This window comes from Colletotrichum phormii (genome assembly GCF_030913505.1).
Source record: "Colletotrichum phormii strain CBS 102054 chromosome Unknown BDP81scaffold_7, whole genome shotgun sequence".
Taxonomy (NCBI): Eukaryota; Fungi; Ascomycota; class Sordariomycetes; order Glomerellales; family Glomerellaceae; genus Colletotrichum; species Colletotrichum phormii.
The window spans coordinates 1,509,445-1,528,909 of NW_026851449.1; the positions used below are offsets into that span (position 1 = coordinate 1,509,445).

A 19,465-nucleotide genomic window follows, 5' to 3' on the forward strand; every position below is an offset into this window, starting at 1 on the left:
TGTTGCGTTGAGTGCTTGCTGTGAAAAAGTTTCCGTTGCCTGGATGCCGCGCGGGGAGGGGAGGTGAGGAGAATTAGAGGAGGGGATGATGGGTGGTTTGGTGTAGGGCTGTTGTGGATTGGTACCTAGACGTTTAAAATCAAGGAGGAGAATGCGAATGGAAGACGCCTCAGACCGCGGAATGGGAAGATCATGGCATATAATCTCAAAATTGATGTACGAGGGATCGGAGGCGATGTTCAGTGTATGTGCTCCAGGTATTCATATTCAGTGCCTTTGGGTCCGTTTGGAACTCTTTGATGTGGTAGGTAGAGTAATGTCGCTTCATTCCAAGACAATGGAAGCGGTGGATGTTGAGTTGGAAATGAAGCCATTGCGAGATTCACTCGTCATACCCCTGTTTGTTGCAGAATGTCATGTGCAGGGATATTCACAATAAGTGGGTTCCATCGCAAACGGCGTGGTGTGTGGCCGACATAAAATAAACCCTGCCAGTTCTGCTTACAAAATTTAGGAGATAAGAAAAACGCCACGGCAAAGCTAATCGCCGACGACCAAGAACCCGTCCCATCATCCCAGATCTCGGTCCGGCAGACTTCAAATTGCAAGAAAAGTTCCCTCATGGAGGATTATCAATCATCTGCCCACGGTAGACGTGCTCTTTTTACGTACTAGGGCAGCAAATCACCAGAGAGAACCCCGTCACTCAGTCATGGCATTTCGATCTCGAGATTACCTGATCTAGACCCCTCGAAGCTCACGCAGCAAAGTGCAACACAAACAGGCTTCATCCGACTCCCAGCCAAGTCTCCGCGGCTTCTTGGTGAAGCTTGGGCTTGTTGTTATTTGTTCCCGGCGAAATCCCGAGGTCCGGTAGTGCGGCAGGATAATGTGTGTGTGGGGGCAGCTGTCTGAATCGCCGGACCGTTCGCCGCAACCTCGTGGCATTTCTCAGCACGTCAGAACTCGCCTCCGACTTTAAGCTTGTATGCTTCTGTTCCTGGTTCTTGAGCTCTTGTCAACGCCTCAGAAATCTTGGAATGGGGGCTTGCAAGGCTGCATTCATGTTTCACGATTGGACCCTGAGCAATGATGTTGACAGCAGACTACCAACAGGACGTCACCACGCTCCCTGAGCTCCCTATCATCTACCCAAGGTACCAGGTCCCCTGGATGCAACTTGCGCGACAACATGTCACAAGCTGTTAAAATCAACCCCACCGACACCCACGCGCCCCGTCTTCGTTGCCTCGCAGTCTCTGGCACCTCTGCTGTTCATCGTACTATGCCGATTTCTAAGCAAACCTATGAAAAACTTCGTCTGCCGACGTGGCTGCCCACCCAAGCCTCGAGGAGAGCTCGGACGCTCAACCCGCTTTTGGCAGTATCGGGGCCAATTCGCCTTCATGATTCGTTGCTTCTAGGTTATCGCTTGTCATCGTCTCTTTGCCCACACGGACCCGTTCCGTTGCGGAGCCGCAGTTCTCTCTACACTAGTCGGGAGACCTCGTCCAAGGGGTTCGTTCGAGAACTTTTCCTTTTGCCTAGGAACACCGCGTGTAGCGCCTCACAGAGCAGCTCCTCGGATTTTTCAGACTAACAGTGGCATTCATGCACCCAACCCACACTCACCCCTATCCCTCCCATCGTGGAGCAGCGCAAGGCACAAGCACCAGAACCCGGCTTCGGTTTCACCGCTCGGAGAGTGAGCGGACCTGGTGGCTCGCTGAGAAATGGACGGTAAGGCGTCGGACCCGCTCGCCGAGTTGTCGCCGTGTACGGCGGAGGGGAGGTCATTTCTAAGCCGCCCAGGGCCACGGGGAAAAGTCTTTTCGCCCAATGGATCAACAAACTCATGGCGGGAAGATCTGGTTGTGGGGGGGGGGGGGGGGGCCACTGCCGAGGACTGCTCCTGTTCCTAGTGGGACTCTCCAGATGATTCCACGACGATGCCGTCCGTGGTGGGCTCTTGGTCGACTTACACCAAGTCTTTGGGACATACAAATACCCTCGAGATCTCCCTCCTTTCAAGTGAAGAAGAAGATCATCTCATAAGCATATATCATCTTACGACTCTCTGATCTACAACATTTCTCATCTCTCTATTTCCCTTTGAACTGCATTTCTAGATACCGCCTTTCAACTTTCAAACCCCACCTTTCCAAACAATCACAATGGCCGCCGAGAACACCAAGCTCTTCCAGCCTCTCAAGGCCGGCAAGATGGAGCTCGGCCACCGCGTCGTCATGGCCCCCCTCACCCGCTACCGCGCCGACGACGACTCCATCCCCCTTCCCCTCGTCTCCCAGTACTACGCCGACCGCGCCTCGACCCCGGGCACCCTCATCATCACCGAGGCCACCGCCGTCTCCCCGGCTGACGTCGGCGACCTCGACCTCCCCGACTTCTCCACTCCGGCCCAGATCGCCGCCTGGAAGGAAGTCTTTGACGCCGTCCACGCCAAGGGCAGCTACGTCTTCCAGCAGCTCTGGTCCCTCGGCCGCGCCGCCGACCCGGAGTTCGTCCGGGGCCGCGGCTTCAAGTACTGCTCCTCCTCCGACGTCCAGATGACCGGCCGCCCCTGCAAGCCCGACGCCCTCACCGAGGAGGAAATCTGGGAAAAGATCAACAACTGGCGCGTCGCCGCCCGCAACGTCATCGCCGCCGGCGGTGACGGCGTCGAGATCCACGGCGCCCACGGCTACCTCGTCGACCAGTTCACCCGCGACTCGGCCAACAAGCGCACCGACAAGTGGGGCGGCTCCGTCGAGAACCGCGCCCGCTTCCTCCTCGAAATCATCAAGGCCGTCGTCGAGGAGGTCGGCGCCGAGCGCGTCGCCCTGCGCCTGAGTCCCTTTGCCACCTTCCAGGATTCCTACTCCACCGACCCGGACACCTGGGAGCAGACGTCGTACATTGTCCGCGAGATCAAGAAGGCCGGCCACAAGCTCGCCTACCTCTCCCTCGTCGAGGCCGTCGGCAACCCCGTCAACCTGGGCATCGCGCCCCGCCAGGTCACGGACGACGTCCAGCCGTTTGACGAGACCAAGCCCCAGACGCTCGACTTCATCCTCGAGGAGTGGGATAACCTCTCCCCCGTCGTCGTCGCCGGCGGCTACCTCGGCGACAGCGCGCGCTGGGCCGTCGACGAGCGCTACGCCAAGTGGGATGTCGCCGTTGCTTTCGGCCGCTACTTCATCTCCAACCCGGACCTCGTCTTCCGCGTCAAGAACAACGTCGCCTTCACACCCTACGACCGCACTACTTTCTACAAGAAGAAGAGCAACGATGGCTACAACACGTACGAGTTTAGCGAGGAGTACAAGAAGGTCAACGGTGTCAACGGCTCTGCCTAAGTTTTTCGTTGCCAAAAAGATATTGGGACGGATTGGGGGCTGGGAATGGGTTAGAGGATATGGGCATTTACATGCATAGCATTGGAGTTTTTGGGTTTTCCATGATAATAGATCTATGAGGGTCGATATAGAGATAACATGAATACAGTTTTCCTTTTGTCTACTTTTATGCCTGCCCCCGGTGTGAGGAAGTGAATTGCTGTCGAGAGCACCAGTCTTATCTGATGCTTGGATCCCGTGAATATTTGTTCGACCTCCAACTTTTCGGTTACTCACTGATCCAGGAAGGCATGGCTTGGTAGCAGGGAACCTTGCCACATTGCCGTCCGGGACTCACCAGTTGAGGAAGCCTGATTCGGTCAAGATTGAGATTGCAATTCTCCAGTGATCATCATGCGTCAACAGGGTGATCGTGTAACAAGTCATTGCCGTAGAACTGCAATTCACGAGGCCAAGTGGAAAATGTCGAAAAGCAAAGAACAATACAGCTTCATCATGACGACTACCAAAACGAACGGGGCGTTCAGGTCCCCTGATTGCGTGCTACCCTGCATGGTAGCTGATGCAAGTGATTAACAGCTGGCTCGATGCGCTGAGTGATCGAGAGCGGTCCCGCAAATTGCCTTTACCAACATAACTATCACAGCCAGGCTTGGCTGCCAATTTGAAGAAATTGGTGAGGTGTTGGCCATAAAACCATCATGAATGCTATGTAATCAATGTACACTATGCATACCTTACCTCACTATAGAGTCGAATGCCATGCCACATTGGCAACTGAGGCACGGAACAGCAACAACGGCAAAAGGGGAGCTGGCGGCATCTGTGTGGAGCAAAAAGTCCGGTCGGCGGCCGGAAGAAGGACGGAGGGAATGTGGTCCGAGCGTCCACCCACCCCAAGCGAATTTCGACCATAAAATCACATGACGCGGTAGGAGGGCAACCGAACCCTACCAAAAAGTGCGAGTGGGGCGATTTGGTTCGCAGAGAAGCGAAACCTCCAAGCGACTGGAGCCCCAGCACGCTTTCCAAAACTTCGACACCACCGGCAATTCAGCTATTCGCCTTCGATAGACCGCATCGAAAGCGAATTCCCTGGCAACTCACAACCCGCAAAGATGGCTGACGACCCCGAATACGTACGTGCGAATCTCCTCCTGTTTCCCTGAATCGATGGAAAAAGAATAAAGCAATTTCGACCGACGCGCCCGCGACAAGGAAAAAAAATGGGGGAGGGACTTGTTGCGTGGTCGCGTGGGCTACACATCTTGGAACAGAACAGTTTTTGGCTGACTGGATGGACGCATACAGAACGCCGAGGAGGCTGCCGAGCTCAAGAAGAGAAGAGCGTTCCGCAAGTTCCAGTACCGCGGAATCGACCTCGAGGCGTACGTTTGCCCATATCCCACATCCCACCACCAGACACATTTCGCACCCCACGATCGACGAACACCGCCATGATTTCATCACCCTACTCCTTCTCCACACACTTCCACGATCCGAAGACACCAACAATCAATCGAAACGTATGAGGGGAATAGCCCAAGCTAACATGAGTTGTTCCATAGTCTCCTTGACCTCGACTCTGAGCAGCTCCGCGATGTCGTCCACGCCCGTGCCCGCCGGCGCATCAACCGCGGTCTCAAGCGCCGCCCCATGGGCTTGATCAAGAAGCTCCGCAAGGCCAAGCAGGAGGCCAAGCCCAACGAGAAGCCCGACCTCGTCAAGACTCACCTCCGTGACATGATTGTCGTCCCCGAGATGATCGGCTCCGTCATTGGCATCTACTCCGGCAAGGAGTTCAACACCGTCGAGATCAAGCCCGAGATGGTTGGTCACTACCTTGCTGAATTCTCCATCTCTTAGTATGTTCCTCCTCTCCCGAAAATGATGCGTTTATGGACGCAGCGATCCCTTCGAAACAATACTGACAGCCTACCAGCCGCCCCGTCAAGCACGGAAGACCCGGTATCGGTGCCACGCACTCTTCTCGTTTCATCCCCCTGAAGTAAGGGAGAGTATGGTTGTGGGCTGTCTATGGGAGGTTCTTGCATTCAAACGGGCATCAAGGCGAAACGGGAAATGGTTTTGGTAGCAAGGCAAGGCCGCTATCATGTTGTTTGGGCGATGATAGTTCAATACAACATCGTTGTCCGCTAAAAAGTTTGAGCCTCAAAGTGGGAATGAATTCAACGAAGAGATACCAAAAGTACATTTCACTCTTCCACCTCTACCTTGCTGTGATATTCTGCGTGTGGCAACCTTGCTCTTGGACGGCCAAGGCATTCCAATGGAAGGAAGTGGCCACTTTCTTCTTCCAACTTAATTAAGCCCTGGTTCATTTAGGATGTCATTCATCGGACCCACCAAAATCACATTGACCAAACTGAGCCAAGGTACTTCGAGGCACATCACTTGAACAACACCGAAAGAGACAACTGCATGGACACTGGGCATGCTTAACAACGGCATGAAAAGCACCTTGGGTATATCTATGTCATGATCTATGCATCCCCCCTCATCACTCTCATCACAACTCATCACAGCTCATCCTTTCCAACCAACTTGAGCTGCGCCTTCTCATGCGCATCCAGTCTCTCATACAGATCCTTGCTCCAGTGGCTCGTATCCCCCTTGTTCTTCTCCATAATCGACTTGACCGCAACCTTCCAGTTCTCGTCGCTCACGCGGTCGGCAATCCTCTTGGACCTATCCGCCTCAGACGCCTTGAACAGGGGCCAGACGCCCACATCGGCGCCCATTTCCTCGTCGAGGAAGCTGTCCAACACGAGTTGGCCGGCTTTACGCTGCGCAGTCTCCCATTGCGCGTCCTCCAGTGCCAGGACCTCGAGGAGGCGGTCCATGCCCTTGTTGGCGATGAAGTCGTCCCGGATGGTCGGGCTCTTGATGAGGCCCTTGATGGCGGCGACTTGCGCCTTGGCCTTGTTCGCGGCGCGGAGAACGTCGTGGTCGGCGGCACCGCTGCTCTCGGGTGAGCGCACAAACGAGGCGTAGAAGCCGTCGCGGACCTTGAGTTGCGGCGCCTTGTGGAGGGAGCGGCATGATGAGTCCATCAGCTGGGGCCAGACTTTGGTCACCTCCTCGAGGGCGGTGGGGTTGTTCTGAAGAGCGCCGGAGATAATGGCGGCCGCTTGCTGGTCGCGGGGCACCGTGCCCTCGGACGGCGCGGGCGTCTTGGGGTCGATCATGAGGCAGAAGAGGGATTTGACGGTGTCAAAGGTCTCTGTGATCTTGAGGCCGTAGTAGATATCGTGTGAAATGTCTCCGAGGAACTCGAGGGCCTCGTCCATCGGGAGGTCGCTTCCGTGGGGTCCCTTTTTGACGTACTCGAGGCTCGTGTAGAATTCGCCCGACTCCTCCTTGGGCTGCTTCACTGCGCCGACTGGTTCGTACTTTGGCGCGTCCTTGGGGATCTGCGCCTCCTCAGGAGCTTCCGAGTCTACCACCACGATTGAGCGGTCAACGGGTAGGCCCTCGAGTTCCGGGTTCTTCTCGGTTGGGTCGTTGATCTTGGCCTCCTTTTTGCCCGTGTTGATGTTTAGGCGTACGTGGAGTCCATGTGGTAATTCTTGATCATCGTGAACTAGCTGAAACTCTTCCGTGGGTTGGAAAATTTTGGGGTAACATTCTGATGGGTTGTCGGTGTGGCAGATGAGCTCTACTTCGGCTGAAGGTGAGGGCGCTGATGGTGATGAGGCGGAGGCTGATGATGCGAAAAAGACGAGGCCGAGAACAACCATGAAAATTGTGAATGGGAGAAGGAACGCGCGGGTTGATCTCCTCGAAGCCATTTTGGCTAGTTTAACTGAGGATTTCGACTTTGTGATGTTGTTGGTTGCCAAAATGTTGGTATGATGATTACGATGAGTTGGGCCGGGTGAAGAGGTACGATCTTATCTCGTGTATAAGACCAAAAGGCGCTATGATGCTGTATGAGATTGTGGGTGAGGTGGACCTCAAGTAACTGAAATCTTGACTCGGTCTCACGATGTGAGTTGATGCAATGAAAAGTGGTTGAAGAGATGCACGCCTTTATACTTTATACACAACCGCGAGATTAGAAATGAGTCAACAATGAAAAAGGACAGTTTACCATCACAAAATAGAAATCCGTCGAAGTCATCCGTCTGGCCAAGTTGTCTCCAATAGCCCCATTAAGAGGCGATTTCACTTATTTGAATTCGGCAACCGATAATTGGCCCAACAGCCGCGGCTGTCCGCGCTTGACCGCGCTAGCGCTAATCCACGAAAAGTGACGCTCCTCCGGCACCTTGGATCAACCTCCACCAAGCCGAAGCTCCCTCCTCGAGAGACGCCCTACCCAGCAACCGAATTCCCATCGTCAATTGACACCCCATTTCCGAAACGTCATACACGATGCAGGCCATTCGAACGCGGGCTGTCTGCATCGCGCGTCAGTCACGGCTGACTGGCCTGCGCCATTCGAGAACCTACGCCTCCGGAGGTGACCACGGCCACCACCACGCCCACACCGTCGAGGAGCCCATTGGCGTACGTCCTGCGAACAACCCCTCCTTTGTCGTTCAATTGGCCGTCGCTGTGCGGTTAGCTCTCAATTGATATCAATTGGCTGACTTGTGACTCTGTAGAAATTCTTCTGGGCTGTCGTCGCCGTTATCCCGTCCGCATACGTCGTCTACAAGATCACCGCCCCCGGCAAGGACGGCGAGCCTCCTTACCTCACCACCAAGATCCAGGAGGCGTGGCACTGGCAGGAGACATGGAAGGAGAGAAACGCGCTGCACACCAAGGCCGTTGAGCAGGCTGGTTTCGACAGACTGCTCTTCTTCTCTACCCCTGCCAACCGCGATGTCGACCTCAGATTCCCCGAGTATGCCTCCCCCCGAGCATCCCCTTGCCATACGGAAGGCGTCTGGCTCCGTACAATGGAAGAAGAATAAAAGAACGGAAGCTGACAATTGATGCGCAGGGCCATGTCCAACTTCGCCGCCCGCAACGTTGTTGCCGGTTCCCAGACCAACCTGGACCATGTGATCGCCCACTACAAGAAGCAGCACGTCGAGGAGGAGGAGCGGAAAGTAAAGAAGCTTGCCACGCAGAAGCAGGAATGAGAGTAGGGTTTGGTGTATGATACCGTTACATAGATCAACTCGAGGTTGAATCAAAATTTCCAGTTCTTTTGTTACCAGTTGACCCTTCTACAGTCTGTTGTGGAAAGTAACCGACCAAGACTAAGACGAAGTGCCGCAGCTTCACTGATTTGCTTGATGTTGTTTGACGCTGGGGTAGCGGCTATTGATTTTCTAAATGTTGGCCAAGCTTATGCCTCTTCCAAGGGCAAGCCTACCCAGCTATCTACTGTCTGCCACTGAAGTGGGAGACCGCACTGGGTGTATCCGGGCTACGGACCTGCCTGGTCTGCAGAGCGAGTTCTGCAGTCCTACTCTTTCCTATTCTTCGTCGCTCTGTCGTCAGAGATAACATTTCCTCCACCGACTTCCTTCCCATCATTGATAAAATTTAACCCCTATCATCGTCACAAAGAGCACGTAAGCTACCCAACGTACTTGGCGGAGGTATGGCATTTGCTGGTTCTAACTTCCTTATCTTGGACTGTAGATAGTACCAGCGACGCTGTGCTACTCGCGACTACCATATGGTGCTATTCCATCCCACTTTTCAGCTCCCTGCTGTTGGAAAAAAGAGGTAGTGAAGTTCCTTCCGATATGGCAACTACCTCAGATGCACAGTCGTCTCACCCAACTCTATCCAGTAGTTTCCCGCCGCAGCTTGTTTTTGGGCGCCTGATAAGGTGTACCAAAGAACGTGATCTCATCCCGTACCTGCCACTCATATCGCTTACAAGGTAATGTAGGCGTTGGTGCACCTCCCTTCCCTCTCGGGGCTTCCTTCTACCGCTGTCTTCTCTCTTCTCGAGCTCTGCCTCTTCTGCTCCCGTCTCCTGTTACTTTTCTCCCGTATATGCTCGTTCGACAGACTTCGTCTTTCATCACAATCCGCATTGCCCCCAAGCCTTTCTTGGTTATCCATCCATTCTTCTTTCTAATCAATCTATCAAAGTATTCGTCGACTACTTAGATATTTTATCCACCACCCACTACACGTAACACAAGCTTCACGTTGTTGCCGTCGCAATGTCGATACTACCCATGCCTCATGTGCTCACGTTCATAGAAGGGCCGAGGAGAGCGGTGAAAAGATACGAAGCTGGGGCAGCCATCTACCAGGGCCCGGCCTTGTTTAGGCTGACCAGTTTCCAACCAGAAGATGACCGGTTCTCTGATTTCTAGGAGGGATTGACAGTGCCCGCTGCCCACGCAATCAAGGCACTCTACAGGGACTACTGCCCACGGCTGGAGGAAGTTCCTCATTCGCGACACATCATGAACACTATGCACCATTCCATACTGTGCGAGTTCATGAACAACATTGGATTCATGGTATTCGGAAACCATCTCATACCTCTCGACCCTGCCGAGCTCCTTCCCTTTGGCGACCCGAATGGGAACGCCCGGTTCACCGGTTATTACAATGACACTATTTCCGTTTTCAGAGCCACACAGGACATCGCTGCGGGCGAGGAAATTCGGATGTGTCGTCCGTCATACATATGTCTCTGCCCGCTATGCTCTATTCCGCCACCAGCCGTAGCCTTGCGGCTTAACCCCGGAGCCTTCCCGTTGATTCCCGCCTCCGGCAGCTTCGCTAGCAGCTGGGCCGTCGATGAAGAGAGACGCGAGGAAGCCAACCAAGGCGAGGAGAGAGAAAAAAGCGAAGAAAGCAAGGAAGCTGAGGAAGATGAGAAGGATGAGGAAGGACTGGAAGACGTCGAGATCCCTAAGCGAAACAAGGGCAAGGGCAAAGCCATTGACTACGTCATCGACAACGGTGAAGGCCCCAGCAGTTCCAGAGAGGAGCGGCAGGCCACAGACCCCTACTCTGGTTCCGGAGATGATCCTCTTTCCTTTCGAGCAGCCTTGGCGCTACCGGCTCCGGGGCCTGGGGAGCCAAGGACCCTTGATCCGCTCAGGATGAACCCGGCCAACCCGTCTACTGGTAATCAGCAGCAGAAGAAGGTTGCCAAATCCGACAGCGGTGGAGATACAGAACATGTCGAGAATGTTCCCAACAACGACGGCGCGAACGGCGTGCCCCAGGACAAGAAGCCAAGTCGCGCGGCCAGATTCAAACTGGTCTTGAAGAAAAAGTTTGGAATCAAAGACAAGCCTGAGATCGATCACCAAGAGGCCAGCCACAACAAGGATAACCAAGCCGAAGGCGACCAAATCGAGGACAATCACTCCGGGGTCAAACAACCTGGTGACAGCCAGCCGGCAAGCGAACATCAGGAGTTGGCGTGAGATTTCCAACCCCGAGGGACTTACGGCAGATGAGAATTAGAACATAGAGGGCATCGAGTGTAGTCTCAATAAACATACTTACGAGGAGCCGAATCTGCACCCTTTGCGTGATTCAATGATGCAAAGTTTGTCAAACAAATAACCAATTGAAAAAATACCTGAACCAGGATGGATGGCTGGAGGCAAAAGTCTACCACACCCATGAAGGATGGAAACCAGTCACGTAGTGTAGACTGATGCTGTGAAGCACATGTAGTTGGTCACCCGAGAATAGCAATGGTTCAGTCAACGTGTTCATTACTGGGCATGATGCTCATAACCTTTCGCAAGCCTTGTCTCTCATCAATGCCATCATCACAGGACAGCGAACGAGCCACAACAAGAAAGCGGATGCTGTAAAAAAGCTCTCAGACCCACCAAAACCGTTGTGCCAGAAAAAAATCCCCTTGCCAGTTTCTCAGCGCGGCACGACATATTCTAGCTGACCCAAACCACTGGTATGAGGATGCAGCCGAACCGTGTCGCATTATCTCCCGCAGGCACCTTTAAGATCCTCTCGGTAGCTTTCCTTCTCCCTGTCTGAGTTGGAATCGACCTTTTCTCGGACCAGTCCCACCATGCAAACTTTGCCTTAGAGCTCATCGGGATACAACATCTTTACGAAGCTTTGTTTCCCTTCTGGAAGAGCTCATAAGATGAGCATAATAATTTGGGGGAGACCAAGTCGGTTACTCGAATCTGCCTCCTCTCCGGGGATTATGTCACCGGGATCCGCTCGGGTGCGAGGGAGAGATTGCGCCTCCTGGCAGTAACGGCTCCCTTAGAAGCCGTGGACTTTGACGAGCTATGGGGGGGATTGGGGTTAGCCATGTCTTGGGTTTCTACGCGGGGAAACCGGAACGTGATTGTCTCGACGAGGATATTGGGGGGGTTAAGTAGTGATTTGACGTACCTTGGCGTCCATTTCGAGACCCTCTTGCTTGTCGATGAGGAAGTCGTGAATAGCCTTGCGCTGGTCACCTGTGTATCACGATTATTAGCTTTGCTTGTTGCGTACGTAGGGTGGCAGTGCATCTCCATGCTCGGAGCTCGCTTCAGCGACCCTCGGTCGAATCGGCATTCCGCCGCCGGAGGGAGACACGTCAACGATGCTGCCGTCGCCGGAGTGTATTACTGACGTAAACGTACCCTGAAGCTGTAGAACCTCACCGAGATCCTGGTCCTCCACAATGGTGCCGTTGCAGGCAAACTTCTTCTTTATGACCTTGAGAATCTTCTTCTGGTCGAAGCGCTTGGGCAGGCCCTGGATGGTGGTGAGGGTCTTGCGGCCATTGCGCTGCTGGATTCGGATGTGGATGTAGTCCTGGCCCTTCTTCTGCTTATCCGCGTCGCCCTCGTCCGCGTCCGCGAAGGGGTCGATGGTCTTGAGGTTTTCGATGGTAGTCATGAGAAAGAGCTTTGCGCGCGCGCGTGAGAACGTCGATGCGTGAAGAGGGTTTGTTTGGGCGATTTGACGCGTTTTCGTTTGGACGTAAGAAGAAACCTGTCTGGGGTTAAGAAGGTGTGTTTGGAGAAAGACCGGGTAGGAAGATCGAGGTATGTGTATGCTACGTGTGAGGCTGAGGAAAAAGACCGTGAACAGAAAGGCGGGAGTTGGTGGGATGGAGTAGGGACGAGGCGGGGTTGAAAGGTGGGAGAAGGGTGGGGTCTGTGCTTGGGTGGTGATGGTGGGGCCCTTTTTGAGCTTTCGGTGAAGTTCCATCTGAACAGCACGAACAATTAGTTGAACAGGCAGTGACAGGCACACAAAGCTGCACTGCCACGACTGACTGCCGCCCTCCCACACACACCCTCAAAGCAGAGAAAGTCGGTGAGCTTCTCCAGCCTTTTTTTTTTTTTTTTTTTTTTCCATGGCTGTCGATCTTTGATTATCCCCCCGTCGTACCTTGCATTAGCCACATGCAAGTGTGGCGCATACAGATATCTCTTCTTGCCCTGAATCCCCAGCCAAGGGATTGGATTGGGCAGCATATTGAAGAGGGTTTCCCGATTATTTTCAAACCAACTCTTACTTGTCTTAATCTGCGACACTTGGAAAACAGCTTTCCATCATGACAGAAGTAGGCAGTGGCATAGAAGTACGCGGCGAGAAAGGTAGCCCCAAGGGCCGCTCTCTCCACGCGACACGCAGCTTCGAGCCGGGCGACATCATCGCCCGGTTCAACAGCCCGGCCGTCGTGCTCCCGCCGGGCCCACGCGCGCTAGAGTACTGCAACCACTGCCTCAAACAGCAGCGGCAAGAAGAACCCGTCCCGTCCACGGAGAAGCTCCGCGCGTGCACGGGATGTAAGACGGTGGCGTACTGCGGGCCGGCGTGCCAGCGCGCCAACTGGTCCGTCGTGCACAAGTTTGAGTGCAAGGCGATTCAGAGGCTTCACAAGACTAAGCCGGCGGACCAGCCGAACTGGGTGCCGACGCCGGTGCGGGCGGCGGCGCAGGTTATGTTACGGCCCAAGGTGATGGACAAGTTTGAGGAGCTGGAGGGCAATGTTGAGTTGTGGCGCGGCAAGGAGATGGTGAAGTTGCAGCTTCAGGCGCAGGGGGTTGTGAGGTGTCTTGATGTTGATGAGGTTTCGGTTGAGTTGTTGGAGAGTGCTTTTCAGGTTCTGTGCAAGGTGCGTTGTGCTACTCTTTAATTCTCCAAGTTGGGTAGACCCTGGGGGCTAACAGTGCTATAACAGCTTCAAACGAATGCTTTCAGTGTGTCAGAGGATGAGACTGATGGTGTTTACTTGGACACCACACTTGCCATGATGAATCACTCATGCAGCCCCAATGCCATGGTCCAGTTTGATGGCAGGTCAGCCTCACTCCGCGCAATGGCTTTCATCGAGTCAGGGGATGAGGTCGAAATATCGTACATCGGTAAGTCGTCGTCTAAAATGCATGCATTTCTGTCTTGTGAACGTACCTCGACTGAGCCATCACAGACGAAACTCAGCCAAAGAGCAAAAGACGGGAACACCTGAGATCGTATTACTTTGATTGCAGGTGCTACAAGTGTATCGACGACCTGGACGACTATCAAATTGCCCAGAAGGATCGGAGGATTGCGAATCTGAATGAGCTGAGTGTAACACCTGATATCGAGAGATTCAAGAACCCTCATCTGGCCGAAAAAGATCGCTTGCGGCAAGCAATCGAAGTTACAAAGCTTCTAGACATGTTTCCTGCGCAACTCCGCAACATGGAGCCCCAGGCAAAACACAAGTGGCTGAGGGAGGCGTACAAGTCGACCATATGGTTTCCCAAGAATGGCCGATGGGCCATTGAGCCCTTTGCTAAGCTCGTGGACGAGGCGGCAGTCTATTTTGGGAAGAATCGGGGCAACCACGAGTGTGCCTTGGCCATCGCCTGCCTGACAGCCTATGAGATCGATCCGTACAAGTTTCCCGTCCCGTTCCACAACGAGAGGATAAGAGGTCTCTCTGCCATTGCGATCGCGCTGTCTCAAACAGCGCCTGAACCGGAAAAGTTGATTAAGCTGGCGAGGGACTTGGCCGCGAAGAAGAAGTTCTCGGCCGCCGGGGTCAGAGTATTGGAGAATCTCGACCAGGTGTCAATGTGCCAGATGGTTTTGTCATTGATCAATGGGTACAAAGACCGGACGCCGAAGATCGACTGGGATGGTATTGGTCCGTATAGCTGGTATAGCTGGCATAGCGGGATGATTGCTGAGATTGAGAGCCTTCCGGGCAGAGACAGGGAGAATAGCTTGATCAACGCATGGATCATGAATCCAAAGGGGATGGACGACTTCTTCAGGTACGCTCTGGTAAAGCCGGTCAAGGCGTTGACTGAGCTTGGAAAGGCTGTGTTGGATGTGGACTTGGGCGAGGACTGCGATTTGTCTGCTAATTGATATCCCTGGACGAGACCAAGATTAAAAACAAACATCCTTTGTTTAATTACTACTGAGCTGCCTACAAGAGTGTCAAAACTTGCTGTTCGCAGGTAAAGAAGACCTTGGTTTCTTGATACTCCTTTTGTCAATGGCACCAGATCTGGTGAGTCTTGGGCTTTTATTCTCTTCACCAGGTCCGGCCGTTTTCTCTGCTGGTGCCTTTCGTTTACGACTCGTACTTTGCTGGACTTTGGGCGAGGCGGAGGTAGCTCCGTTGTGAACCCGGACGTGTGCTCCCTGAAACAGGTCGTTCGACCCTGGATCGATGGTATTCGGAATCCCAGACGTCTCCGAACTCGTGGATGGTCGAGTCGGAGCGAGTTGCAATTCCTCGCAAGCTTGAGAAGGACGCTCTGCACTCGCCTCGAGACGCTGTATCCTGCTCTTGAAGAGGTCAAACTCCATCTGCAGTGTTTCCACTTGATTTGCCCGGGCTCCAATCTTTGTGATGTTGCTGGTCAAGATATCCAATTCCCGCGAGGGTATTTGCTGTTTTGACGGGTCGAATTTCTTTTTGTGGTCTTGCTCTATGACTTGTCTCAACTGCCGTAACTCAATTCGTAAACTGGCTGTCTCCTTGGCGCTGTCCTTTGCCATGTCGAGGCTGTCTTTCGCGGTTTCGGTTGCACTTTCCACTGTGACTTTTAGGCCCAGGGTTACGCTTTCGAGCCTTCTGTAGTCCTCTCGCGCCGATTGGAGATCTTTTCGAAGCAGACTATTCTCCTCTCTAGCTTCCTCGAAGAGCTTCTGCATCTCAGAAATCACTGTGTTTGCCGTCCGAACCTGGCTTTCCACTCGAGACAGTTTGGGACTGTTCTGCAGAGAGGATTTCCCACCAGATGTTTCCAGCTTGACTGACTTCAAGTCGGCTCTGTGAAGGTCGAGGTCCTTTTGAAGCTGATCCATAGTTGAATTGAGCTTCGTCATCTCCTTGTCGATGCGCGAAACAGCGCCGTCGAATTGTGTCACTACTTGAAAACCAGCGGTATCGATCCTCTCAATGTTTTCCCGCTGTGTATCAAGATCTTCCCGCAAACGGAATAAGTCAATGTTCTCAGAGTTGGGCGATCTTTGCCCGTTTCCAAAGCCGCATCCTTGACGAGAATCTGAGTTAAACGGAGCGTTCGTAGAGTACGATCCAGGGCGAGTGTCAACCCGAAGCTTCAATTTGCGACATACATCGAGCTCTATCGGCTTGCCATTCTTCTTCAGAAATACAACAGAGGTCTGTCTGAGAAGTATTTGCGAGCTACTTCGGGTGAGTCCTGGGATCGTCGAGTTACGAGGTTGACTTACTCTTGAAGTACATGGTTGACTGGGCTACCAAGACACTTGAGACCGATGATATTATCACATTTGGCGCAAGCGACGTCTTGAAGCTCACTGCAAGAATCAGTCTATCATTGCACACATGAAATGGCGAATGGTTCCTTACCACTCGGCAACGAGGTAACCTGCTTCACCAATCCTGGTGGGTTCCTTGGCAATCATCTGAATATTGCCTTGCGCCTCAATCGTCGGACTGAAATAAGATTTCCCAATCTGAGTCCACAGATTGAAGAAGCTTGCCAGTTTTGTCTGACATTTTGCGCACTTGCACTGGATGATTTCCATTTCGGTGAATGCTCGAGATACCTGCGATGGCACGGATCTATGAACTTGAGGCTTCGCGACGCCAAGGGACCATGGCTGGTGGCCGTTGGTTCAGATATTTGATGATGGATGACGATTGGGAAAGGTTGCGTCCCAGTGACACATGGTGAAAGACGTAGGGTACCTTAGGTATCTTAGGTTGATGCTGCGACAGAATACGACAGACAACCTGGGTGCGTGCCTGCCTCATTTTAGTCCCTGTCGACCGGGAAGGAGCTCGAGGCCGGGGTCCCTGACCGTTGAGGCTTATCTTATCTTGCACCCAGCCGATTGGCTCGCCCCGCAAAACCAACAATCGACGGTCGCATTTGTGCTTTCCACCTCAGTCAGGGAACTTTTTTTTCTGAGCTCCCATCTGAAAACTCACCCCAACACATCGACAAGCACACCCCCACTACCTTACCTACCGCGGCGCAATTCGATATACTGCCATTGGACCTTCTGAAACCCTCCAATTACCATCGGCAGCAATTGGACGCGAGACAGTATGGGAAAGCGCCGCAGAAACCGCGACGAAGGCGGGGAAGGTGCCGTTGTCGCCTCCGATGATGTCCCCGGAACGACCTCCCAGACCCACGAAGCGACAGCCGAAACCGAGACGGGGAATGGCGAGACTAGTTCGCGGGAGAGTTCCTCAAATACTCAAAGCAGTGGCAGCTTGAAGAGAAGTGCCCCTGACGATGATGACGAAGGATGGACCAAAGTCGAGCGATCCAACAAGAAGCGCAAGAAGGTCCCACGTGAGGGCTCCAACAACTATCCCGCAATTACCTTCTCTACAAGTGCGAAACTATTTTCCAAGATCAATCTCGCCATGCTTCGCGATCTGGTCCTGTACATATTCGCCGATGGAACGGGCCCGAACTGGGTGTCTGTTTCTCACCGACCGAACTTCAGAAAGATGGTTGTGTTGATGGTGCCTGGATTGGAGGAAGCCATGTTCAAGGAAGGAGTGAACTTCGACAACTACACATCTGGCCCAGCTAGGAACCAGGACCGGACGGAAACGACGCCCGACGATTACTACCCACGAGCTCTTTCTGCAGACCAGCTGCCGGTTGCGCTTCAGGGATTCGCCAAAATGTTCCCCCACTTGTGGCCCGTCAAGGCGCCTGGTGACGACAAGTACATGAAGCTTCACTCGCCCATGGGAACGTTCTTAACGGCACCGATGCCTAAGAACAAGGACGACAGGAAGGGCCCCAAACCGGCAAGAGAGCCCTCGGGATGGAAGAATGAGCGAACTCGTATTACCGAATTTTTGGCATCACTCGAAGAGCTCGAGACCGCTGGTCATCTCATCCACCCTGCGCTCATTGAGAACGAGGAGAGGAAAGCGGCTTTCAAGGTTCCCGAAGGATGGGCTATTTCTAAAGTTGACAAGATCGAAGACGGCGAGGTGCCCGAAGCGGAGATAGAAAGTGGCAGCGTGACTGCTGGCCGGGAGTGTCTCGCCTTGGATTGCGAGATGTGCATGACAGGAGAGAGCGAATACTCTCTCACCCGTATCAGCGTCATCTCTTGGTCGGGAGAGCTCATCATGGACGAGCTGGTGAAGCCAGAAAAGCCCATTACCGACTACGTCACCCGATTTTCTGGCATCACGGAGGAAATGCTGAAGCCGGTTACGACCACATTGAAGGACATTCAACAGAAGTTGGTTGAACTCATCACTCCGCGCACGATCCTTATTGGACACTCGCTCGAATCTGACTTGAAGGCTCTGCGATTCTCACATCCCTTCATTGTCGATACCTCCTTGATCTACCCTCATCCTAGAGGTCCACCTCTGAAGGCGTCACTGAAGTGGCTTACTCAAAAGTACGTTAACCGCGAAATCCAAAAGGGCGGTGCCAATGGACACAATCCCATAGAAGACTCCCGCGCCTGTCTCGATCTCGTCAGACAAAAGTGCGAGAAGGGAAAGCTGTGGGGTGCATCTGATTCCCAGGGCGAGAACCTGTTCCGACGACTAGCGAGAGCGGGTACTGCGTACAAAGCACAGGGCGGAGAGGCAGGCGGTTTGGTCACCGGAAAGACAAGCGCTGCTGTCGACTGGGGTGAACCATCCAAGGGACCTGGTGCTGGAGCAACCTATCAAATAGGCTGCAAGTCCGACGCGGACGTTGTCAACGGCGTCATCCGTGCTGTGAAGGGAGACCCTGATGGACTGGAAATTCCCGGCGGCGGTGTCGACTTCGTCTGGGGTCGCATGCGAGAGCTTGAGGCGTTGCAAGGGTGGTGGAACAAGAACCGAGTCGAAAGCGCCAGCAGTGACGGAGGCCCGCCTCCCTTGGACAAGACTCAATTCGAAGGAAAGCTCGGTGGATCACCACTTGAGCAGTGCTTGGCCCGTTTGTCAGTCTCTCTTCAAGCTATTCACGACAGCCTTCCGCCCTGCACGGCATTCGTTGTCTACTCGGGCTCTGGTGATCCTCGCGAGATGAGTAGACTTCAGGCCATACACACGCAGTGGAAGCGGGAGTATAATACGCCTGGAAAGAAGTGGGACCAACTGTCAGTCAAGTGGACGGACGAGGAGGAGCAGGCTCTCCGACGCGCTGTCATCAAGGCCCGTCAGAGTATCGGCTTCATTGGCGTAAAATAGTTGAGGAGAGTCCATGAGCAGCAGCAGCGTTTTATGCAAAGAGAGAAAGACCTACGGCATTTGAAAGATCCCAAGTATAGGGAACAGTCCTCGGATGAGGGACTCACGGATTAGTGTTCATACATGATACCCATAACCTAGGTCATGGCATAGAAGACTACTAGCAGCTGAGAGAAAACGTCGCCTCTATGTATAGTGAGGAGTGCGAAGGTAGGATGACAGTGAACCATTCCAGGGCCCTGAGAAGATGGATACCATCGGAATTCAGCCGAGATTGCTGATCTTGTTGTTGAAGTCCTGCTATCTACATCGCGGTTGTCGGGTTAAATTGCCTAAAGAGGAACACAAAGATGTTGTAGCACGAGCAGTGACATGTTTCTTGTACACCCATGCGCCATTCACATGCGCGCTTCGGAGTCCAGAGCTCCAAAGGAACTGGGGTCAGCGCTCACCCCACTGTCGTTTTCTCTCAACCTTGGAGACCTGATTGGTTACCCCG

General features: G+C 53.5%; 9 protein-coding genes across 9 annotated transcripts; 6 read left to right on the plus strand and 3 right to left on the minus strand.

The window, feature by feature from the left end:
- Positions 1–2,174: 2,174 nt before the first annotated feature.
- BDP81DRAFT_316488 (NADPH dehydrogenase) lies at positions 2,175–3,356 on the plus strand (the record flags this gene model as incomplete). Its single annotated transcript, XM_060584177.1, has 1 exon — positions 2,175–3,356. One exon carries the CDS (start codon positions 2,175–2,177, stop codon positions 3,354–3,356), a length of 1,182 nt encoding a protein of 393 aa, XP_060447009.1.
- A 1,027-nt stretch (positions 3,357–4,383) lies between these two features.
- BDP81DRAFT_207458 (40S ribosomal protein S15) lies at positions 4,384–5,653 on the plus strand. The gene is made up of 4 exons (XM_060582630.1): positions 4,384–4,495; positions 4,668–4,744; positions 4,925–5,221; positions 5,299–5,653. The coding sequence occupies exons 1-4, from the start codon at positions 4,475–4,477 to the stop codon at positions 5,366–5,368; spliced, it is 465 nt and encodes a 154-aa protein (XP_060447010.1). The 5' UTR covers positions 4,384–4,474; the 3' UTR covers positions 5,369–5,653.
- A 243-nt stretch (positions 5,654–5,896) lies between these two features.
- BDP81DRAFT_315800 (nucleotide exchange factor SIL1) lies at positions 5,897–7,168 on the minus strand (the record flags this gene model as incomplete). The annotated part of the gene is made up of 1 exon (XM_060584114.1): positions 5,897–7,168. One exon carries the CDS (start codon positions 7,166–7,168, stop codon positions 5,897–5,899), a length of 1,272 nt encoding a protein of 423 aa, XP_060447011.1.
- A 426-nt stretch (positions 7,169–7,594) lies between these two features.
- Positions 7,595–8,547, plus strand: BDP81DRAFT_424901 (NADH-ubiquinone oxidoreductase 17.8 kDa subunit). The gene is made up of 3 exons (XM_060590168.1): positions 7,595–7,889; positions 7,988–8,229; positions 8,329–8,547. Exons 1-3 carry the CDS (start codon positions 7,755–7,757, stop codon positions 8,468–8,470), a joined length of 519 nt encoding a protein of 172 aa, XP_060447012.1. The 5' UTR covers positions 7,595–7,754; the 3' UTR covers positions 8,471–8,547.
- Positions 8,548–9,763: 1,216 nt separating this feature from the next.
- Positions 9,764–10,741, plus strand: BDP81DRAFT_470669 (uncharacterized protein; the record flags this gene model as incomplete). Its single annotated transcript, XM_060594554.1, has 1 exon — positions 9,764–10,741. The coding sequence occupies one exon, from the start codon at positions 9,764–9,766 to the stop codon at positions 10,739–10,741; it is 978 nt and encodes a 325-aa protein (XP_060447013.1).
- Positions 10,742–11,561: 820 nt separating this feature from the next.
- On the minus strand, positions 11,562–12,188 carry BDP81DRAFT_393001 (anaphase-promoting complex subunit Apc5; the record flags this gene model as incomplete). The annotated part of the gene is made up of 3 exons (XM_060587785.1): positions 11,562–11,585; positions 11,694–11,761; positions 11,930–12,188. The coding sequence occupies 3 exons, from the start codon at positions 12,186–12,188 to the stop codon at positions 11,562–11,564; spliced, it is 351 nt and encodes a 116-aa protein (XP_060447014.1).
- Positions 12,189–12,852: 664 nt separating this feature from the next.
- Positions 12,853–14,663, plus strand: BDP81DRAFT_448446 (MYND finger; the record flags this gene model as incomplete). The annotated part of the gene is made up of 3 exons (XM_060592301.1): positions 12,853–13,416; positions 13,483–13,666; positions 13,732–14,663. 3 exons carry the CDS (start codon positions 12,853–12,855, stop codon positions 14,661–14,663), a joined length of 1,680 nt encoding a protein of 559 aa, XP_060447015.1.
- Positions 14,664–14,699: 36 nt separating this feature from the next.
- Positions 14,700–16,504, minus strand: BDP81DRAFT_207513 (uncharacterized protein). Its single transcript, XM_060582631.1, has 3 exons — positions 16,141–16,504; positions 16,002–16,088; positions 14,700–15,954 (listed from the first exon to the last, which is right to left on the minus strand). The coding sequence occupies exons 1-3, from the start codon at positions 16,317–16,319 to the stop codon at positions 14,736–14,738; spliced, it is 1,485 nt and encodes a 494-aa protein (XP_060447016.1). The 5' UTR covers positions 16,320–16,504; the 3' UTR covers positions 14,700–14,735.
- A 215-nt stretch (positions 16,505–16,719) lies between these two features.
- Positions 16,720–19,328, plus strand: BDP81DRAFT_424905 (exonuclease). The gene has a single exon (XM_060590169.1). It carries the CDS (start codon positions 16,846–16,848, stop codon positions 18,964–18,966), a length of 2,121 nt encoding a protein of 706 aa, XP_060447017.1. The 5' UTR covers positions 16,720–16,845; the 3' UTR covers positions 18,967–19,328.
- The last annotated feature ends 137 nt before the right edge of the window (positions 19,329–19,465 follow it).